The sequence below is a fragment of the Gigantopelta aegis genome, chromosome 4 (assembly GCF_016097555.1).
Source record: "Gigantopelta aegis isolate Gae_Host chromosome 4, Gae_host_genome, whole genome shotgun sequence".
Lineage (NCBI taxonomy): Eukaryota > Metazoa > Mollusca > Gastropoda > Neomphalida > Peltospiridae > Gigantopelta > Gigantopelta aegis.
The window spans coordinates 107,894,822-107,919,226 of record NC_054702.1 but is presented as its reverse complement, the minus strand read 5'-3'; the positions used below and the strand labels follow the sequence as shown (position 1 = coordinate 107,919,226).

The 24,405-nt window shown below is 35.4% G+C and overlaps 1 protein-coding gene and 3 non-coding genes across 4 annotated transcripts; all 4 read right to left on the bottom strand.

Annotated features, from left to right (window-relative positions):
* Positions 1-4,450: 4,450 nt before the first annotated feature.
* LOC121371703 (proton-coupled folate transporter-like) lies at positions 4,451-23,601 on the bottom strand. Its single transcript, XM_041497793.1, has 5 exons — positions 22,394-23,601; positions 11,782-12,024; positions 11,538-11,621; positions 10,253-10,409; positions 4,451-8,145 (listed from the first exon to the last, which is right to left on the bottom strand). The coding sequence occupies exons 1-5, from the start codon at positions 23,256-23,258 to the stop codon at positions 8,067-8,069; spliced, it is 1,428 nt and encodes a 475-aa protein (XP_041353727.1). The 5' UTR covers positions 23,259-23,601; the 3' UTR covers positions 4,451-8,066.
* LOC121372763 lies at positions 13,402-13,566 on the bottom strand. The gene has a single exon (XR_005957978.1). It is a non-coding gene; the product is annotated as a U1 spliceosomal RNA (small nuclear RNA).
* LOC121372762 lies at positions 14,850-15,014 on the bottom strand. The gene has a single exon (XR_005957977.1). It is a non-coding gene; the product is annotated as a U1 spliceosomal RNA (small nuclear RNA).
* LOC121372764 lies at positions 17,213-17,377 on the bottom strand. Its single transcript, XR_005957979.1, has one exon. It is a non-coding gene; the product is annotated as a U1 spliceosomal RNA (small nuclear RNA).
* Positions 23,602-24,405: the final 804 nt, after the last annotated feature.

Sequence of the window (24,405 nt, the reverse complement as noted above, 5' to 3'; positions counted from 1 at the left end):
CGTGTATTAATATTTTAGCTTTTATTTCATTTTGAATTCATATTATAAAACAGGTTTCTTTTTTCTTAACTATTTTTTTTTCAATAAGACAATCTCCTCCTAAAAATAAAACATTAAAAACAAAAACCAGTTGACGAATAGCTACTTTTTATTTTAAACGCTTATAAATATTTATATATATATTCTTTCCTTCATGTGTTAATAAATAGATAACACATTATTTCGTTCGTTTTTTAAATTCTTAATCATAATAATTATTCATTCTTTGAATACTACACTGCGTCAATATTTAAAGTATAGCCTGTAAGCCCTATAAACAGACTAGGATGCGAAAAGGACATGATTATTCCATTAGAAATGAAATAAAATTTCGAATATTTGAACCTACATAAAATGTACTCCATAACAACGTTTTAAAGGCGTTTCTGTATAATTTTGTTTAAAAGTACATAGGTGTGGCAGACATTTTTTTCTTCTGGGTTTGAAAAGTTACTGTGATTGACTGAAATCGATAAACATAAGACAATAAACACGGATTTCCTTCATTTTAATCTTTGACGTGGATTTAACCGTCAACAGGTATTGTACACGAAGTGCAACTTATCAATAAGCATCCGATTACCTCGACAAGGTGTGCGTTGTTCCGGGATCGTCAGTTTTCATTGAACACGGTGGAACGTCGTTTTATGATCACAAACGTAAACGGATCTTATTTCATACATATCAAAATACGATTTATTATAAAGACGTTTGTAACACTATCATTACTATAACTTACCCATTAAGATATTGTGAATTAAGGTTCATATTGGTCACGTGCACTTTACATACCTAATAGACATCAGTAATATTGCTTCCGCGTGGAGGCAAGTCTATGTTCGTAAATAGAATCTGGCTGATATTTTAGCGTTTTAAACTCCAGTTGTACGTAGTCATTAATACTATAGTTGCGATCAAGAAGTTTGTTTTATTTAACGACACCACTATTATTAATATAATTTATTAATCATCGGCTATTGGATGTCAAACATTTGGTAATTTTACATGTAGTCTTAGAGAGGAAACCCGCTATATATTTTTTTATTAATAGCAAGAGATTTTTTATATGCACCATCCCAAAGACAGGATAGCACATACCACGGCATTTGATATACCAGTCTTGAGAGAAATAGCCCAATGGGCCCACCGACGGGGAATGGTCCAAAACCGACCGCGCATCAAGCGAACGCTTTACCACTGGATCTACTACTACTACGTCCCGCACTAGTTATGATCAATTCATAAACATTAAAGCAGAAAAAAACGTAACCTGAAATATTATCCATTTATTCTAAATACATTTTTTTATGAGAAAAAGAAAAGAAAAATATAGTACGCCAATCTAATAATATGATTGCTAGTTTAATGATTTTTTTTTTTTTACTTCTTCAGTGTGTATGTGCGTTTGTGTGTGCATGTGTGTGTCAGTGCGTGTGCGTGTGCGTGCGTTCGTGCAAAGGCGGACCCAGGAAATATTTTAGGGAGGAGATGAAGGGAAAAGGGGCACACGGACAAAAAGGGCATTTCATTAAAAATTGTAAACAAATAGTTAAAAAGGTAGGCACTTTAATTGTTGCCTTGGATCATCCACTGTGTGTGTGTGTGTGTGCGCGTGTGCGGGCATGCGTGTGATTGTGTGCGTATGTGTATGTATACACGTAGCTTCTGCCTGTTTCGTGACTGACAAACGCATTTCATTCACATTGCCGGAAAAGTGGAGGGTGTTAATGAAGTGTGAAACTAAAAGTTGAAAAGTACAGTGAAGCCTCGAACAAGGAAGTCGTGCCTGGGGTTTTATGTGACCCATCGTCACGCTGGCCCGTGGGCTAACCACACAGTGACACCTGAAAAGAAGTCAAGGCGTAGACAATTGACTGTGAAACTATACTATCTGGAGAATATTTTAGATTCCTACCATCTCCTCAGGCGTGTTGCAATCCATTGGCGTCGAAGCCATGGTGTGGTAAGGGACACTCCCCATAATTTCTGAATATTATGTAATCATGTACCCCCCCCCCCCCCCCCCCCCCCCCTAAACAACAACCACCACACCGATTATGGAAGATCAAGATAGTGCCTTGGTGTCTGGCGTACCCGGGATTTTATATTGGGAGTAACCACATGTATGTGTGTGTGGGGGAAGACACCCACCCAGTGTTTGAGTCAAGTTATGGTGAGACACGCACATATAATAGGTGGCGACGGGGGGGGGGGGGGGGGGGGGATGTGTTACAGGGAAGCCTCCCCCCCACCCCACCAAAACACACACATTAGGTGACTAATAAACATTTAGCTATTACAAATATTAGGACACATTAGGTGACTAATAAACATTTAGCTATTACAAATATTAGGACAATCAGAAACACATGATGTCCCTCGTGAAATAATTTGAAAATTAGTTCACTCGGGACATAAACAAGATACTAAATGGAAGCTTGTTTAATATCCTTTAAGTATATATACAGACACTGATATTCTAAACCAGGGAATGTATCTAGGCTAACGTGTATTTTTAGTTGTTAAAATGAATATGAAATGGATGTTCATTACAATTTACTATAAAAATAATTGTACTACTTTGATAGGTTGTATTATGGTATGTTAGAAACATTTTACAATGGCCGAAAACCCAGGATAGTCCCTTTAATACTTTGATCATAGACATTTTTTATTTAATGTATGATTGATTATTTCATGGGTGTACATATCATAGCCGATTTACTGTACACGTTGAGGTGGTTTTCAAACATTTGGTAATTCATTCATTGTCAAGTTTCTTTCAACCCCTCCCCATTGTTTTGTAACAGTTTAAAAGCAAGCAAGCAAGTACGCACGCATGCACGCACTAAGTTTTGTAAAAGCTTAAAAGTACATACACAGTCCCCCACCCACATACAGAGACACAATACACATATAACTAACGTTTATAAATCACGTTGACGTGGTTTTCAACATTTGATCATTCAATCATTGTGAAGATTCTTTCACCCACTCCCCTAAGTTTTGTAACAGTTTAAAAGTACACCCCAACCCCACACAGTGGTTTAACAATCTAAATCCCGACTTCCAAGTGCACCACGTGATATTGAACATCGCGAAGGACCACACTTATAAAATATACACAAATAGTAACAGTGGTGGGTGTATTCTACATTTTCTTCATCCCATTAAAAGGAATTCTTCCAACAGAAATATATTAAGCTGTTACACAACATGCTGTACTGTACTAAATAATTTAAAACCAGCTGCTTAGAAATCCACAAAAAAAAAGTCCAAAAAAAAGTGTACTTATTTATCTGTTCATAAGTCTATCAAATGGTTTTAAAATTGAGATGTCCATTGTTACATATTGTCTGAATACTTTTAATGCAAACTGCTTAAAAGTCAAACATTGTAACACCAAAACAAATGTTAAATAATCATATTTATTAATCAAAGAAAGAAGAAATATTTTGATGCACTGAATACATTTTAATTATGGTTATATGGCATCAGATTTATTAATTATGTCTAAAATAGAACCGTATATATAGAGAGAAAGGCATGTAGGAATGAGTTGGGGGTACTGCCTACACCCTCAACTTGTAGTCCAAAATATTTACATTTTTTGTCCTACTCAACATAAATCAAAATAAAAAAGATTTGTGCCTCTCCCCACTTGACATATCATTCCTACGAGCCTGACAAGTGTAAAGCAATATAGGTACAAATACGTGTACACATTGTATATTATATATACAGTACAGCCATCCATAATTCCCAACATTCTATGAGCATACTAACTATTGGCCTGGAAGAAGGGATGGTTTTAATGTCAGCATATGCTTTTAAAACAAACAAAAATGTTGATAAAAAATTTCTTATAACAAACATGTAGGAGGTATGTGGAGTTACACAAGAGGATGATAATTATGAACAGCCTCTTAGTAAAGACAGGGATTGGTAAAATACATGAAAATTACAATAAAAACAACACATAATAATAATAATAATAATAATAATAATAATATGAACGTAGACATAAATATAACACTAATTAAGATAGGTCTTAGTAAAGGTACGAATCAGTAAAATTACATGAACATGACATTAAAAACAACACATAATAATATGAACGTACACATAAATATAATACCAATAAAGATAGGTTTGGTTATTTATACAAAAAGACAATCTTCTTTATGCAACCAATCTACTAATGGTACAGATGATAACTGCAGTCACTGGATATAGAACCCAAGTGAATAAAAATATTATAATTTAAAATTAGTGTTTGTTTTGTTTAATGACACCACTAGAGCACATTGGCTATTGGATGTCAAACATTGGGTCTTAGAGAGAAAACCTGCTACATTTTTCCATCAGTAGCAAGGAATCTTTTATATGCACCATCCCACAGATAGGATATCACATACCAGGCCTTTGATATACCAGTTGTGGTGCACTCGATGGAACAGGAAATAGCCCAATGGGCCCACCAGTGGGGATCGATCCTAGATGGACCATGTTTCAGACAAACACTTTACTACTGGGCAACATCCTGCCCCATTATAATTTACTTCTACTCCGCAAATAATATATCAAACACTGTGTGATTGTTTGGTAGTTGTTAACATGCTCAAGGGTTCAAACATGCTTACCATGGGCACAAGCTCAGATTAAAATCAGGAATTCTTCCCATAGTAAGAGGGGAAATCTAACTAAGCAATACATTTAGTCTAATAGTAAAGTTTATTAGCCAAAACATTACGTTTAACGTGTTCAGAATCTGGGCACAAGTTTAGATGGTTCACCAAAATAAAATGCAGACAATTAAGTATTTTAGAAAAGTGATCTAAAATGTGTCTGTCAATAAATAAGAACCTAAAATTAGCCCAGAAGATAAGTTGCCATTGCACACAAAATTGCAAGGCAGATATACAACTAAATATAATTTGATTTTAGGTTTTGTAAGACAGTGTATTTTGGCTGACTGTGTTATTTATAGGTTACATCCTGTCTGTGAGGGAACTGCTTATAAAAGGACCCTTGATGCTATTTAGTACAAATGGTACATCTGATTTCAACAGATTAAATGTAATTTAGTTAAAAACAAGAATTCTGTAAAAATAGATGTCTTGTCTACCATAAACTGTTTCTGTGCACTGTGATGAATATCCACAATTGCAACTATAAACCAAGTTTCACAGATCTAGGGCTTATAGTTTGTGACAAACAGATCCAAATGTGAAATTTTAATGCGAAACTAACACCAAAATTTGACACTGCTTTCACAATTGCTGCTGCCATCAAAACAGAAGTACCTATATCTCATCTTTTAACTTCATGAAGGAGAGACAAAAACTACATAAATTATAATGCTGTTTAAGTAAATTTAATGAGATTAAAAACCAAAGTGAGTAAGAAAAGATTCCCACAAAAATAGTAATACACACAATTATGTACAATATAAGTAAAATTAATAAAAGTATGCTATTTTATCACACAGCAATAAAACAAGTTAATATTACGAACCATGGAGTAAGGCATATTATTCAAAATGTATCATTGATTATTACATTAAAAGTATTTAAATCTGAATTATTTTTTTTTAAATATAATATATGAAAGCACTTCACTCCTCATGTTAGCAAAAACAAGAAGAAAAAACAGATGTGTTTTTAAAATACTAAAAAATATTTGAAAAGTTCTATAAATATGAATAATGAAGTAGGTCAATTCCACGGTGACAGACGTTACATTCAGAGGTTGGAGGTCATTCCAACTGACTTGATTGCTAGAGTGATACCCACAGTAAATTGGTCTTGTGTATGATACTTGCCAATGTTCATACCGATTTAGGGCCACAGAGAAAAGTGCTTAGAAATATTTATGGCATGGTGGGTAATCAGAGATATGTGCGTGACAGACTTTACTTCCAAAGGATATGGGTAAAAAGTAACGAACTTCATTTCCAAATTGTGTGAAACCTTTAACTTGTACAAATCAATGTTTGCCCTTGAAGTAGAGATAACATAGCTATAAATGACTACCAGTTACAATTCAGCCCTAAACTAAAAGTGTAAGGAAAAATATAACATAATTGTGTGTGACGGACATTATGTGACGCATGTTACATTTTGTCCACTGACAGAATGAAGTTCTGAATCTATAAAAAGCAGTACATTGTCCACTGCTGTGATAATAAAAGCATTTTAATGCATGGTGAACTGAGCTAAATCCCGTCCCTTTGTGCAATATATGCAAAGGAATGTGTTTCCATGAGTATATCAACCACTAGTTACATAGCCATAACTGATCTCCACTGGGCTCAATGACATGATGTAGTGGTTAAGACATCACCTTTATGTTGGTAGGAACCGAGTTCACATCCCATCACTGGCTTCAACCTAGAGTGAACTTCAACTGTATAATGTGGAAATGTTAGACCACTGCATCATGTTCTCTGACACAAAACATTAACAAAAAGTCTGTCTCTTTTGTTTAACAACACCACCAGAGCACATTGATTAATTAATCATCAGCTATTGGAAGTCAAACATTTGGTAATTCTGACATTTATACGTAGTCATCAGAGGAAACCCACAACATTTTTCCTAATGTAGCAAGGGATCTTTTATATGAACTTTCCCACAGACAGGAAAGCACATACCATGGCCTTTGACTAGTTGTGGGGAAAACATTAGAAAACCCCCAATCTGTTGAATGGATCCACTGACGTGGTTCGGTCCTGCGATGCAAACACCCCAAGCAATGCACTCAATGGACTGAGCTAAATCCCGCTCCCCCAAAACATTAACAAGTAACCACTCAGACAGCTGAGATGTGTGCGCAGGTCCATAATTGAATATAAGCATAAAAATCAAGTTAAAAAAGACAAAATAGGACTAACATGCTTAGGCCAAACAAAATAAAATTCTGGTCTCTGGTCAGCGTGCGCGGTGATTTTGACCCTCACGCATCACACATCTCCCCCCACTGTGGTATGATGTTGATTTTTGCCGGGCTTTTCTTGCTACGACATAATAACCTCATATGGAGCCAAAATTGCATCACGTATGGACTAGGATGTGCATTCTGATTTCAATTTAAATATGTCCCTTATTTCGGTATCAAATATACTCACCTTTTCTGTGCAATCCATGCTTTAAACAAAAATAAAGTTAAACAAAACCCAAAAATGCCCATTGCTGCATCAATTCTGGAACTTTGGTCTAGCCAGAGACCAACCTTTTATTTTGTTTGGCCTTATTGCCATTTTTGTTCTAGAATACCCTGCTAAATGAGTAAAAATGCAAAAAGGTTAAACATAACAAAACACATTGCTGCCACTTTTACATCATTATGGCTAATAATTTATTATAGCAGGTATTTCTTCTTTTTTTCTGGAAATATTCCACAACTGATATTCAAAGATTCTTTAAGTGATACAACTCTCCCACTTCCTATAAAGGTAATTTGTACCAGTACATCAAATAGTTGGGTTTTTTTTGTTGTTTTGTTTTTTAATGCAAAATATGGATTTCTTTTAATTAATACATTATTAATACTTTATGGTGGTGGTAATGGTTGTTTTAGCTGTGCTGGTGATGACTACTGTGACATTTTGAGTGCTTGTATAATGGTGAAAAATGTGGAGATGTAAAAACACTGAAGATAATACAGGCAGTTAATAAATAACTTAAAATGAAACAAATTCTGTAGTATAAAAAATGAATAATTTTAACCTTGGTTAAAAAAATTAGGTTTCATAATTATTTTGTACATGAAAATATAAAAAGGGTGGGTATGAACAAGCATTCTAAAAATACTACTAAAGAAACAAAAGTCTGCTACCGAGCAACCAATTTTCATATCTCCTAAGTTCGAAGACCATAAAGGAAAAGCTTAATCTGTATCTCTGCATGATGAAGCTTCACATAAATTTCATCTCAATATTTGAGGCAATAAGAAAGATTAATAAAAAGAAACATGACTTCCTATCAGTGTGCGCTAAAGGCAGAGTTCAGTTATTTTTGGAATGCTCATGCATTAGCTTCAGTGGTTTCCTGTTCCTGAAGGTTGGTGTACACCTGTGATCCTCTCATATCAAAGTGGAGATACCTGGAAAACAAAACAACATGTCAATTTTATACAAGCTCGAGTCCGATATATTTCAACATGCTCCTGTACCACTAAGGTTTTTAGCATGTCCACCCTGGATCCCGTCTCTGGATAGCCTGATCCAGGACAGATTTTTATACAAGCTCGAGTCCGATATATTTCAACATGCTCCTGTACCACTAAGGTTTTTAGCATGTCCACCCTGGATCCCGTCTCTGGATAGCCTGATCCAGGACAGATTTTTATACAAGCTCGAGTCCGATATATTTCAACATGCTCCTGTACCACTAAGGTTTTTAGCATGTCCACCCTGGATCCCGTCTCTGGATAGCCTGATCCAGGACAGATTTTTATACAAGCTCGAGTCCGATATATTTCAACATGCTCCTGTACCACTAAGGTTTTTAGCATGTCCACCCTGGATCCCGTCTCTGGATAGCCTGATCCAGGACAGATTTTTATACAAGCTCGAGTCCGATATATTTCAACATGCTCCTGTACCACTAAGGTTTTTAGCATGTCCACCCTGGATCCCGTCTCTGGATAGCCTGATCCAGGACAGATTTTTATACAAGCAGTTACTTTAAATGATACAGTTTTTCCATTGCGAAAAAAACAACATTTTAGTACAGCTTAAGCTACAATACAATGCACAATCTAAGTTAAAGGAGGGGACAATTAAGGCATTTGGCCTGGTATGCATATTCAATGATATATAATGCACATTATTGCTTAATATCAACAAGTATAATCGTATAGTTAATTAATAAAATGGTTAACTGTGATGGCTAATTAGATATAATGGGTGCAGCCATTTTGTACCATCCCAGTGAATACACACTCTGGCGAGCTGGTGTCATGTCAGGAATTAGTCTTTGAACTGAAGAAACAAAACATACCTGATTTTTGCGAATGCATCACAATGTTCTGTAATAATATCCATCCCAGTAAGCCAGCAACAATTATATATTATTTTTCAATACAAAAATACACCACCATTGTCAAAGTGTTGAAATAACTGTATTATGTTTTGTACATAAATTAATCCATGTACTGAAATAATAATCGGAGTGTTTTCTTGGTTAATTGGTCTTTTCTTTCCGTGGCCTGTACCTGTGGTTCCTGATTGGCAGGTGTATATTTAGACTGTCCCCAGACAGTGTCTAGACACACTAAAAAGACATGCTTCTTTTATTAAGATCACAGGGTATTGTGTGGTAATCGCACGAATACCCCTCAAATCGTAATGGGCATTATCAGCCGTCCTGCTTTATAACTCTAAGTAATTCTGTAAAACCCTTGATTAAGTAGACTTTCCCATCTAAAATAACAAAACTGGGTATCGTGAGTGGTCGTTTTTGCTCGAACGTATTCTACCAATAGGCCTAATAATATGCATTTTTTCTTTGGATTTAAAAAAAAATAAAAATACTATAACTCCATTTCATTCTATTGATGCAAAATAAAATATATTTAGGTAAGTAGTTTATTACACTATCAAGTCATTTATGTTGTTTTACAAGTCAGGTTGATGAAAGAGAAGCGCCTTGTTGATATTTAGAGCATTTGTTTACACTGTGCATAGAGGAGATGGACAGAGCTGACATCGCTTCGCTCCAAGCTATACCTCCGGTCGTCACAAAATTTTTAAAGTGTCAGTATGTGTTGGTGGTCCAGGTATGCATCTTTCCAACACATAAGGCTCTTGTTTGAGTTGACCCTACCTTTAAGGCTAAAAATGTATTTGGTAGTGGAAAAATAAGCTTTGCTTGTCAGATTTCAAGTTGCAATAAACAACAGTTATTTCAATAGTCAGAAAATAAAGTTTCATTCACCAAAACAAAATATTAAAATTGAATTTTGTGAATATATTTTATTAAGTAAATAACCAAAAAGCTAATACAAAAATCAAATAAATGCAATTAATTAATAAGCCTTAATTTAATTATGATATCTTTTGCAATTTGAACTTAAATATGATTACAGTTTCTGACCAAATCTGCCAAATGTCTGACTTTTTAAAACAAAACATGTTATTATTATATTTTTTTTAGGGAGGGGGGTTAGGTGAGATGGGATCCAGCTTATACCCTTAATAGTTACTTACAGTACAATACAGAAGCCAATAACCGTTATTCCAGCAGCGAGAAGGAAGCAGAAGCCAGGCATGATATGAAGGGTGGCAGGATACAACTCATTGAACATCAGCGAGGCCAGGAGGGCAGCTATATTTTCTGCCACTGCTAGAATGCTGAACAGTCGACCTGCAAAACAATAAGCTAGCTGTTAGAAGCATAAACACAGACAATTTACATTGTGTGTAACATACAAAGTATACATGATTATTATTATTAAATTATTATAATTCATAATGTTTCTTATATTATTGTTAACATGCGAAACTAATCTAGCAAAAAAAACCCCAAAAAACATTATCTATAAAATATTTATACTCAAAAGCAAGTTATTCTGACATGGATTGTTTGGAGTAATAAATTTGTGAATGGATTTATGGATGTAAACCAGAGAAAATGTGCATGAAACAACTCAAAGAAATGCAACCAAGCAGTTGTTGCAGCGATTGCATGCTTTGTGCAAGAAACATGGACTATTCGGGAGAAATGCTGTCCATTGTTCACCATAAAAGGCCAGACATTCAGTCGCACATCATTGCCACTTTGTGCAGCCTTCAGAAGTCAGAAAAACACCATTAGTGAACTGTTTGATGCAATTTCGTCATGCCACACCTCAGTGAAAATGACAGATGGCGAGTCATAGGGATGCTTGAATCTGGAACCTCGCAGCGTGACGTTGCAGGTCAATTCAACGTCCACAGAAACACCATATGGCACTTATGGCAATGATATCAACAAAACAACCAGGTTAGGGACCGTCCCCGTAGCGGCTGACCACCCGTGACAACCCCTCGCCAAGACACATGGATCCAGCCAGAAACCTTCACAGACTATACCATCCCTTTCTTCAGCGTTTAGTAGCTTAAATGAGACAACGGTGCTAGGCCTGTATCAATGCTCAAGGTGGACACACTTGCTACTGACTGTATGAACTTCGCTCTGGACCCACTCTAGTGATGTGGCTCATTTGCATATGGCAGGTGCGCCCTTTTCATGGACTATTGCTAGTTTTTATACCTTCGGACATTTTTCTTTCCATGTTATAACGTTTCATATACGGCAGTAAAAACTTATCATCAATCATCTGTCTTTTGTGTGACACAATAACTTTTGCCTTTTAGTATATAATTATTTATCATTATTTTATATTTTAAAGTATTTTTTCCATCTTTTCAAATGCAAGGTATATTAATTAAGAAGCTGAAGTATTGATAATTATAATAATAATATAATAATTAGCTCTTTCTGAAAAATTACCTTGTTCATTCTTCTCCACCATGCCAGACATGAGTGAACGCACACCTGACGATGGAAAACCTTGAAACATGGACAGCAGTACCACTGCAATAAAACAAATCTCACTTGATTAAACACAAATACCCCAGAACGTGATATGAAATAAACCACATTATTATATAACATTTAGTGAAATATCTTAAAATATCAGTGAAATAAAAGTGTTATCAGTCACTCAGTGACGATAAAGATAAAAACCAATTACCAATAAAAACCATCCATGTTTTCGATGCTACCCCAATCACAATGAAGGCAATGGTCTTCGATATCATTCCTCCCAGAGACACAGTGGTGTCTCTCATTGACATTTTTTTCTTCAGAATCGGGAGAAGAGTCAATAAGAGAAGACTTCGAGAGAAGTTTTCAAGTCCTTTGTAGTAGCCATATGTTGTCTGAGTCCAGCTTAGTGGAGCTCTTTTTGTATACAAATACAAAATATCCATTTCACCTATAATAAAAAGAGAGAAAACATTGTGAAAGTTAGTAGCAGATTCAGGTGGGGTCCTAGAGGTGTAAAGACATCCCCATGAACATCATTCAAAAATGGCATTAAAAAAAAATCAAATGTGAGGAAATTGTGTTTCAGGCGTTCTAAAGCCATCAATATGTTAAAATTTCCTGCCAATAGACCACCTAGACAGCACCCCCCCCCCCCCCCCCGACAAATAACTGATAACTGGATCTGCCCCACAAAGTAATTCATGAATAAAAGAGATTCCAGACCCACACTGTGCATCTGTATTCAACGTAGCCAAATGTTTTGATCTTACAGATATATACAGTCAGACCTTGATACCACGACCGTTGTTACTATGACATTTACACCATCCGACCAAAAATTGTCGGGAACAAACGCACATCAGTGTTATTCAGTTCATTACACTGGAATTCACACCTTCCGACACAGACAGAGCAAATTAGTAACAAATGTGCATCCGACGTTTGAAAACACCTCTTTACAACGACATTACATAATCACAGATACAGTAGCACGTTAGCAGTACACACACAGTCACTTACAATCCTTGATCTTGTAGTGAACTGACCATGTCACATGCTGTCCGAGCTACCAATGTCTGCAAAATCTGTAGACATGTATTTCTTTTGCAAATAAGCCTTTAGTTAACCAGTTAGTATTAATTAGTATTTTTTGTTACGTTATTTTGGCAATGGAGATAACTCATGACAATTCGATACACCAGCAATTTCGATATAACGACAAAGTGACCCAGGAACGTACATGGTTGTTGTAATGAGGTCTAACTACATGTACCAGTGTTAGTATACTTCTGTGAAATTCTTTATTTTCATGAGATTACATTTTGGTGGTTTTGATAAAAAAAAAAAAAAAAACCCACACATTTACCATTTGCATACTAAAAGAAATGGTTAGAAAAGGTAGTATCATAAATTTGTATTTTATGTATTATATGTTTTGATGTGATCTTAAATTCATTAACTGCACTAGTCCATTAATTACATACAAATTAGACATTCATAAACAAAAGTGATTTCATTATAATTAAAACTGTAAGAAGAGTCATGACTGCATCTTTTAAAAATAATCAGAAGGAATATAGATTGTTTTACTAGAAGTGAATCAATGATATATTGACTGTATTTGCCATTACTTTTAGCTTTAAGGATGGGGCACCAGGGTTTGAAGTAAAATATTATCACCACAGGTAGGGACACCAGAGTATGAAACAACAATTATTTGTTATATTCTATACTTACAGTACTTTTAAAATGTACTGATAATATTTTACATGTAGATACATGCAAATTTAATTTAAATTATTTAAGCTTTTTTAAAATTGAATTTCAGGGGTTAGCGCGAACGCAGACCCCCACACTAAAAAATTGTGTACTCGAGTCGCCCACATTTGGGGCGATCGCAGGGGTCAACCCAACCGGAGTGCAATGGAAAGGCCTCGCCCTGGGAGGACCACCTTGCGGATCATGGTAACCTCCCGTACCAGGTAAGTATGCTTTGACATTGGTGATGTCTTCTTTTATTAAAACAATTTGCCATTTCATCTGGATGTGTCCGCATATGCATAATTACCCAGATCTTCTTGTTTCATTAATTCATTAAGGAACAAATATGTTTCTTAATGCATAATAACATAAATAAATACTTTTCCATATTATTGATGAGAACATATTTGTTAGTAGAGCAACAGGTGCAATGGTATTAATGAAAATAAAAACCTCAATGTGAAATATACTAGCCATCACAAAGGGGATTAACTGCTGTTTGTCGTATACAGTGACGCGCGAGAGCTAAATATAGAACACAAACAAAGAAAACCTGTCTGAAGTAATTTACATGGCTACCAGTAGGAATCATAGGGACTCAGTCTTGAATAGATTTTGAGGTACATGGTGCAGTAAATCAACATATGGGTTTTATAAAACAAAATATGGGTTTTATATTATAAAATACAATATAATTAGAAGAAAAATACATTTATGATTATTTTATAATTCATATATTTGTTGATGCATAGCAATACACATATGAATCTTGCTTAAGTTACATATAAACCAAGGAGTCAAATCTGTTTCAAACAGTCAACTTAAGTAAGTGATCTTTAAAGGTATGGACGGGTCATTGCTTAATACAGGCCACTGTACTTGATAATTTGGGAGAATAGTCAGATGGCTTGTTAAGACAGGTAGCTGCTTTGTACTATGTTAGATCATTTAGGAAAACAGTAACAGTAGGCCTGTATGTACATAAAACAAGTAGATCTGTATACACATACAGTACAACTTTTATATCAAAGAATGTACAAAATACAGGATCAAATTAAACATCACACCTGAAAATATACATGTAAAAATTATTTAATTTTTTTATTATTATTTTAAACATTAAAAATTAAACATAAGAAATATCAATAGATAGTAAAACGCAAAAAACAACAACAAAACAACAACCACAAAACAATAATCCAACAGCAAATTAGAAAAACTATTTCTCAATTTATTAATTTCAACAGAAATATAAATTACTCATAAAGGTTATTTCAGTAAATACAGCATACCCCTGTAAGTAGTGACACAAAACATTTTTCCAAGCATGAACTTAGATCTAGATTTGTAAGTATATATTTCTCAGGTAAAGAACTTCAACCTTTGATAAATATGTAACATGTTGAGCAAGCATTTTATAATATTGTAACCATTTATTAAATTTAAAAAAACAATGTTTTTATACATACTGGTAAGTAATGATTTATAAAAACTTTTTTTAAAATTGAATTTCAGGGGTTAGCGCGAACGCAGACCCCCACACTAAAAAATTGTGTACTCGAGTCGCCCACATTTGGGGCGATCGCAGGGGTCAGCCCAACCGGAGTGCAATGGAAAGGCCTCGCCCTGGGAGGACCACCTTGCGGATCATGGTAACCTCCCGTACCAGGTAAGTATGCTTTGACATTGGTGATGTCTTCTTTTATTAAAACAATTTGCCATTTCATCTGGATGTGTCCGCATATGCATAATTACCCAGATCTTCTTGTTTCATTAATTCATTAAGGAACAAATATGTTTCTTAATGCATAATAGCATAAATAAATACTTTTCCATATTATTGATGAGAACATATTTGTTAGTAGAGCAACAGGTGCAATGGTATTAATGAAAATAAAAACCTCAATGTGAAATATACTAGCCATCACAAAGGGGATTAACTGCTGTTTGTCGTATACAGTGACGCGCGAGAGCTAAATATAGAACACAAACAAAGAAAACCTGTCTGAAGTAATTTACATGGCTACCAGTACGAACCACGTGGACTCAGTCTTGTAAAGATTTTGAGGTACTAGTACATGATGCAGTAAATTAATACATATATATATATGGGTTTTATATTTTGTTTAATTTGTGAACTTATCCAATATAATTAGAAAACAAATAAATTCATTTATGGCTATTCTATATTTCAAATATTTGTTGTTACACTGTATATACATATGTATTTTGCTTAAGTTATATTTTTAAACAAGTCAGACACACCTGTATACATAGTAGCCACCTCAAGCGATTTTTAAAGATATGTAGACCATTCTAGAAACGAGAGAATATAAGATGGCCTGTGAAGACAGATGGCTGCTTAATGTAATACAGATCTCTTTGCAGTATGTTGTAGCATTTCGGAGACAATAGATCTGCATTTTTTACCAGCATCGGTGGTGTAGTGGTTAAGCCATCGGACATAAGGCTGGTAGGTACAGGGTTTGCAACCCAGTACTGGCTCCCACCCAGCACAAGTTTTAATGACTCAATGGATAGATGTAAAACAACTACACACTTTTTTCTCTCAATAACAACTAACAACTAACCCACTGCCCTGGAGAGACAGCCCTGATAGCTGAGGTGTCTGCCCAGGATAGCGGGCTTGAACCTTAATTGGCTATAAGCACGAAAATAAGTTGAAATGATCTGCATTTACATGTATAATTTTAAAATGAAACAATTTATGTATTAAAATTTAAAAATAAAATATTTCAAAGATTAAAAATTAAACATAATTATTAATATTTAAGTATCAGTGGATAATAAAAACCCCAGACAAATTGACAAAAATAATTCAACAACAAATTTTAAAAACTACTGTACACTACTCAAAGTTTGTTAAAGTTAAAGTTTGTTTTGTTTAACGACACTACCAGAGCACACTGATCAATTAATCATCGGCTATTAGATGTGAAACATTGAGTAATTCTGACATGTAGTCATCACAGGAAACCCCCTACATTTTTCCTAATACAGCAAGGATTCTTTTATATGCACTTTCCCAAAGACAGGAAAGCACATACCATGGCCTTTGACTAGTTGGAATGTGAAAAAAAACTATCAGCTGAATGGATACATCGAGGTGGTTCAATCCTGTAACATAAGCACCTTACGTGAGCACTCAACCGACTGAGCCAAAGTTTGTTAAGGATCATTAATTCCAGATCTTCTAGCTTTAATGTGTTCGCCACTAATCACCAAATAATACTAATGTACAAAATGAATGATGAATCGAACATTGCAAGAAACCTTCAATTTAGAGAGAGGGAAAATTATCTTCAAGGCATAGGATCAGCACAACTCTGAAGACTTATTTTCTGTGATCATAGGTGAAGGTTATTACAGAACCACATGCCAATAAGCATGCATAGTTTCGTTAAACAAAACAAAATTTTACTTATCTTCATGGTTCAAAATATATGTTGAGCAGTATATTTATCAAATGATTAATATAAAATGCATTATATCAGTAAACATTATTAAAGATTATCTGTTATCTCTTTAACATTAACCGGGGCCGTTCACACATACGTTTGCAGATTATTATAATTTTTTGATAACAAGATGAACATAAAAAAAACCCCAGACAATGCTTATAATTAAATTTGAAACATACATACTTTTTTTTTTCAGAGCATGAAATTAGATTTATTTTCACACAACACAAGTATATTCAGTAGGAAAAGAAGTTTGACTTTTGGAAAATATGTAACATGTTGATCAAGCATTTTATTATTTATTAAATACATTTGAAAAAAAACTTTCATGTATAATGTTTTCACACATAAATGAAGGAATGAATTATTAAAACTTTTTTTAAAATTGAATTTCAGGGGTTAGCGCGAACGCAGACCCCCACACTAAAAAATTACATACTCGAGTCGCCCACATTTGGGGCGATCGCAGGGGTCAGCCCAACCGGAGTGCAATGGAAAGGCCTCACCCTGGGAGGACCACCTTGCGGATCATGGTAACCTCCCGTACCAGGTAAGTATGCTTTGACATTGGTGATGTCTTCTTTTATGTATAACTCCTGTACTTTACTTTGATATGTTTAATATGCATACTTATTTAAATAAACTTTTTTTATTAATTTAGTAATACACAAAAATCAAAATGATAATTATAAGATGAAAAATTAATTTATTTTCCTAATAGTGCTAGAAAACAACGTATTCATATAAGAAGCATGCTGCTGAGAAAATAAGATAAAGACTAATAGTGACAGTGACGTTGGCCATGAGCAGGCAAGGTAGAGCTAAATATAGAAAGACAACAAAGAAAATGGGTACTATACAACAAACCAGAAATGACACTAAAACACCATGACTGAATGAAACAAATTCAAATGTACAATAAGTTGATTTTTATACATTTTGCAAACTATATGTGAGATATAAAAGTTTAATTCAAAGTTCTCTGAAACAAACACAATAAAATATTTTAATTTTTTCTAATAATAAAACAATATAACTTTAAACAAAATATAGTTCCATGAAATATTAAAATCAGAAGTCACTATTTTAATTAAAATTTAGACACGATGATTCATGTCATTTTTGTCTACATACTGAAAGCGATTATTTGGTGAGGCCAAACAAAAGAGACCCAACAGTCTCTAAAAAAAACCTGTGCAATGAAAATCACTATTCTTTCTTTCTTTTTTTTAAATGGCTGACAGTCTAAATCAATAACAAGTGGATTTTGATGTTTACCTTCTGCATAATATTAACTAAGAATTAAACTGTGTTCAGTTCGATCTTTATTGCAGCCATGTTTTAAAATACCGTTTGTAGAAAATAAAACAGAAAATACAAATTTCTACATGGCATATGTTTCTATAATATAATACAGTGAGAAATGAGTGTGAAAATATATGAAAATGACGGCTGAAGATTTATTTATTTTATAAAATAATTTTTTTATTTAATTTTGGACATTAAATAAAATAATACTCTATACCGGGATTTTCCGTATTTAAGCCCCAGGCCACTTTCAAGATGGTAACTTTTTATCCCATTCCACTGCGCATGTGCCCGTTGCGGGGTAACTCGAGGACGCAAAGCGTGAACTAACGCGAGATCTTGCAAAAATAGACCCTGTGGACCCTGTGGACAAGTTGGGGGGGGGGGGGGGGGGGGGGGGGGGGGGGGGGCATAGACAATGGGAGGCCATGCAAAAGGAATGTAAAAAACTCCATGATTAATTATTCTATCAGTAAGGAACCCAATTTTTTTTTGAATTATTGCTTATCACGAAATAAAAAATATTTGCTTGTTAACGCCTGACAAACCATCGGTTCGGATTCTTATGCAATAAATATCGGATATGGGCTGAAATAATATTAATGTGTGCGCACATGTATGTTTGCAGATATTTATTGTATTAAATATTTATAAAGCATTATACAGATAAATACATTCAGAATTCTTGTCAAGATTTCTTTTCACCAAGTTATTTAAAATTTTGTTTGGTATTTGGAATAAAATTAAATGATACATATGAAATTTGAGCTATGGTATATAAAATATTAGAATCAGGCCCGTAAGAACTATATCTGGAGTTGGGGGAGGGGGGGCACAATCTGTAGTGGAGGGACACAGTCTAATTGGGGGGGAGGGGGGCAAAAGCCATATTTTAAACCAGGTTTATAAAAGTGGCGCTATAGTCCCCCTCCGACTTCTCGGTTGCTACTGACCTGAGAATGGTCAGAAATGTAACTATATTACATATACAGCTATTTAAATTTGAAGCAAGATTATTTAACCTAAGAAAGATGTAAGTTTTACTTATAACAGATTAGACTAGCCGACAGCTTGATAATATAGCTACAAACTCAGGATGGTCTCTTTATTATAAACTCGTGAGGGTTTATTATGCGCAGTCATAAGGTACTTTGTTTGAATGTTTGAAGCAAACATATTAAGTACCATGTCAGGCCCGTGGCTGGGGGGGGGGGGGGGGGGGGGGGATCGGGGTATCGGACAATCCCCCCACGCAGGATTGAGAATTGCGCTCAAATGAAAAACAAATCAGATTTTACATATAAAAGTCCTTGTCCTCAAATGACGGGGATAACGTAGCAAGAACATTTGTCTGAGGTTCCATTTGCTGAAGGTTCGATCCTCCTCAGTGGGCCCGTTTGATTATTTCCCGTCCCATCCAATGATCCATCAAAGGATGTCGTGTATGCTATCCTGTTTGTGGGATGTGAGAAGTATGCCATGCATCATTTATTATAAATACATTGGTACGACTGAAAACAAATGGTTTCTTGTCATGGCTCTGTGACCAGGCCATTTCACATGCATACCACAACTTAATGCAACTTGTTAACGTATATTTCGCAACAAAAGTTTGTGTATTATTCTCGACCCCTTGTCAGTCAATGATACCGGTTACACTCGAGAATAATACACAAACCTTTGTTGCAAAATATATGTTAATAAGTTGCATTAAGTTGTGGTATGCATGTAAAATGGCCTGGTCACAGAGCCACGACAAGAAACCAATTGTTTTCAGTCGTACCAATGTATGTATATATATATAAATCTAGGGATCCCCCCCACCCCCCCCATCTACGGCTCTGCACCTATGGCGCTCGCGTTTGATGAGTTCCATTTACATGAAATATCGATCCACCACCCCACCCCCCACACACAAACTAATCATGCTGGCTACAGGCCTGAAGTTACATACAATATTCATAAGTTAGACCAAACATCAAATTAGGATCATATTGGGTTGCATGGGTCTACCACTCTGGATTGGTTACTGAATTTTATGTTATGTATAATCATGTATGTTATAAAAACGTGTAATACATGCATACCATATCGATATATAGGACTTCTCCCTATGCTTGTAAATGTGTATCAAAGTACTGATGGTATCGCTAACGATCTCGACCAATGTTCTCAGGTACAAAGTAGTAACCAAACACTATTGTACATACAGATATATGTTTACTTCAAACCGATCTTCATGTAAAGAAGAAGATGTCATCTTCTAAATCTTTCAAAACAAACGACGCAAACAGAATGTCAACTTTTACTTCCGCGTTTACATGTGACGTCAAACTTTGAGCCGTGTTTACTCGATTTCTGACATCATGCTAAGTTGTAGGTTTTCGCATGTGACAGCTCATATATGTTTTAAAACTTTGTAAATATCAGATATTATCATCCATTAAAGGCTTTGGTAGGAGATATCGCTGGCACTATAATTTGATTGGTCAAATTTTAATCACAAGACAATGTTTTGTTACGTCACTGTGTTTGTTTCAGCGCTAAACCTACCATTAGTGACGTCACGCCACTGCCGTTCTGCTAGTTAACAAGTCTACCGCTGACATTCAACCCACATTACTGACATTGTTTACAACTGTTGCAAATGAAAAGAATGATAATGGATGATAAAAAGAATACCCACTTCGTGTCTTGTGATATCATAATTTATTAGCACTCATTGACAAAAGTATAAAATCCATTAAAGTCTCACACCCATGCGAAATACTTTGTACGACCTAAAATTACAAAACATTGAACAGCATGGAAACAATGGCTTATTCATGTGACTATCTGTTTTCTTTGTTTGTATTATATTTTTAAGTTATTTAAACTTTGTTAAAATATTGATGGACGACTAGACATATACATACATGAACTGAACCCTGAACAAGGAAGGAATGAAATGTTTTATTTAACGACTCAACACATTTCATTTACGGTTTTATGGCGTCGCACATATGGTTAAGGACCACACAGATATTGAGAGAGGAAACCCACTGTCGCCACTTCATGAGCTACTCTTTTCGATTAGCAGCAAGGGATCTTTTATATGCACCATCCCACAACCTTTGATATACCAATCGTGGTGCACTGGCTGGAGCGAGAAATAGCCCAATGGGGGACCCTAAATAAACCGGAATCCTGGCAAAACTGGCAAAGTTTCATGGCCTTGATTTTTCAAAATTCTAAAATGTGCTCCTCTAAACTACGGATCTTGTCTAAATCGATTCCCAGTGTGATCCGGTTTCACGGTGTATATGATTCTGTTACCAGCAGGGTTCTAGAATTTTTATAAAATCCACTAGCCATGGGACCAGTAATTTTAAAATTTACTAGTCACAATTAAAAATTCACTAGCCTTACTTTACTTTAAGTTAATACAATGTTACTTAGTAATAATCAAATATATCACCTAAAGAAGAAGATGGAGCTTAAAAACACTAAGATTGGGAGGTTGGGATTGGGGTAGGATATTCATATTTACAAAATAGACTTAACTGCAACACTTCACACAAAAATATCACTAGCCGTCCGGCATGGCAATAGTATTTATTTACTAGCCCAACATTGAATATCACTAGCCATGGGAGTGGGGCTACCATAATCTAGAAGCCCTATGTTACCACATGTTAATTTCATAATGCTCAAAAATACATTTCACACATTATACCAAATCTTCCCTCACCCAATACTGTTCCCAACAGGTCATATATTTTCATTAGCAGGACATATTTTACTTCCTATTTCGACCCCTGAAATGATATACAAACAAAACAGACTGGTGATTATATTGTTTAACACATCTGTCACAAATTCTCATTCGCATTATTTATACAGATTCACAAAATGGTACTAGAATATAGATAGCATATACTACTTGTGGTTCAGTGGTGAATCTTCAGTGGTTTCATTGTTGATCCACCATGATTTCATTTGGACACTGCTGCTCACTTGCGTTGGCCATCGGTAGTCTGTTACTCATTAACCAATACTGGTGTAACCGTGCATGGACAAAACCCCTCCCTGCTCAAGCCAATTTTTTTCTTTTTCTCAATATATTTTCTGGGAAAGTATGACTCAACTCACCTCTACTATTTGTTCGCCAGTCTAGAGACCCTGCTAAAATTCCTGTATATGCTCCTAGTAACCATGAATTATGTAACCACTTGATTGATGCTATTTGGGGCAGTGCTATTGTATAACAATTTGATATGTACATACCTGATGTTCCAGCCATCAAAATCACCATTGTAATCATCATCAGTGACACATACAGAACCTTTTTCTCAGATCTTGGTGTTCTGACACAATTCCAGGTCTCCACAAGGGAATCACGAAACCAGTATCGAAAGATTCCTTTATCACCACGCCCTGGATTGTCTGCACTGATATCTTCCACCCACAACACAGAATACAACAAGGCAATGAACAATACAATGCAGTTGAAAGAAAAAACAAAAACGTAACTCGTCTTTTCCAGCATGATTCCTGACACAAAAACACCAAGTGTCCCTGCAAGGGAGGTCATCGCTTCCAAGATTGCAACTCTAATGGTCTTGTTCTGGTCAGTGGCTACATGAGTGACGTAGCTGTACACAGCCATCAGTACACCAATGTACCCACCACACAGACCATTCACAACAATACCAATCATCAGACAGTTGATGGAGATTGTCATATAAACAGAGCTGATCAGATTTCCCACTGTGTAAACCAGACATCCAATAATAGGCAAAATGATTGGAAGTTTCCTCCCAACCTTGTCACCCCATGTCCCAGTGAAGAATAAAACAGTAAAACAGGATGGAATCATTAATGCTATGTTGCTCTTGAGAATCCAGAAAGATGTCTCTGACTGGAGGTATGTGTCTTCGGTCTTGTGTTCGTCTTGAAATGTAGCATTTTTCAACTGATGACAGAAGGACGAGTTGTACTTGTCAGTGCACACCTTCTCATACATGAGAGCCTGTAGGATTGGGAAGTTAAGATATGATGCCACCATGTACAAGAACAGTACTGGCTCAATAGTGATGAGGCTAGTGTCAAAGGCATATCCTCCAATGTGTATAGTGTAATGAATAGCCATGTCAGTCCTTTGGCAGATAACTATCACCTTAGAAATATCGTTGAAAGTAGAAAACACATTATCAGTTTTCAACTCTTTATCGAGGTGGGAACGACCCAGACAACTGTCTCGCCGAGCGTTATCGAGAATGGCTAACAATGGCTAAATATTTCAACCCCTGCCATGCAGATTGAAATAATTACCATTTAAAAAAGAGTAAGCACGATACATGCTTACGTCATAACTTCAATATTCTATTTAGCAGTTTCAAATCGATATCAGTTATTGCATGACATCGAATCCTAACTTATGCTGCAGCCTACCTACTTATTTAAAAACCAAATGACAGACGGTGCCAGCTTACTCAATTCAAGGGACATTACTCTGTCGTAAAAGGTTGCGTTTGTACTGACGTACGGTGAAGCATTAGGGCCAAGTAAAAAAAAAAAAAAAGGTGTACCAATTACATCATTACTACTATTATCATCAGCATCATCATCGATAATAATAATAATAATGATGATGATGATAATGCCATTGATGATGATGCGATTATGATAAATTATTAAAATGTGGGGTTTTTTGTTTTTTTTTGTTTTTGTTTTTTTGATGTTTAAACTGTTAAATGTAAACAAAACCATTCACATATGCTTTATCTCTATAAAATGCAAAGTCCAAGGCAATTAATGTTTTGTGAAGGTTGTGACTTGTTATGAATCACTCTTGGGTACTTCGTGACTGAGAGGACTGCCACTTCACAAGACAAATCCTTAGTTTGTCAAGAGGATTTTCACTCCTTTGAAGGATTGTTAGACATATCTCAACCTGCACAGTAATTATTTTCCCATTCCACACCTCCCCCACCCCCTCCCAACCCCCCCCCCACCCCCCAAAAAACACCCCACAAAATAGTCAACAGTAACAAACATAGCAATAATGAATTTTGCTAGCAGTTTTGAAATTGACAAGTAAACATTTGGCAAGCTATAGAGTGAAATGGTACATTACATTACATCAACATAAAAAAAAAAATTCAGTGAGAAATATTTTAAAGTAGCCTGTGACTAACCCACATCCATCATTTAGGGCCAAATTTAAAGGTAGGGTCACCTCAAACAAGAGCCTTATGTGATGGAAAGATGCATACCTGGACCACCAAGACATACTG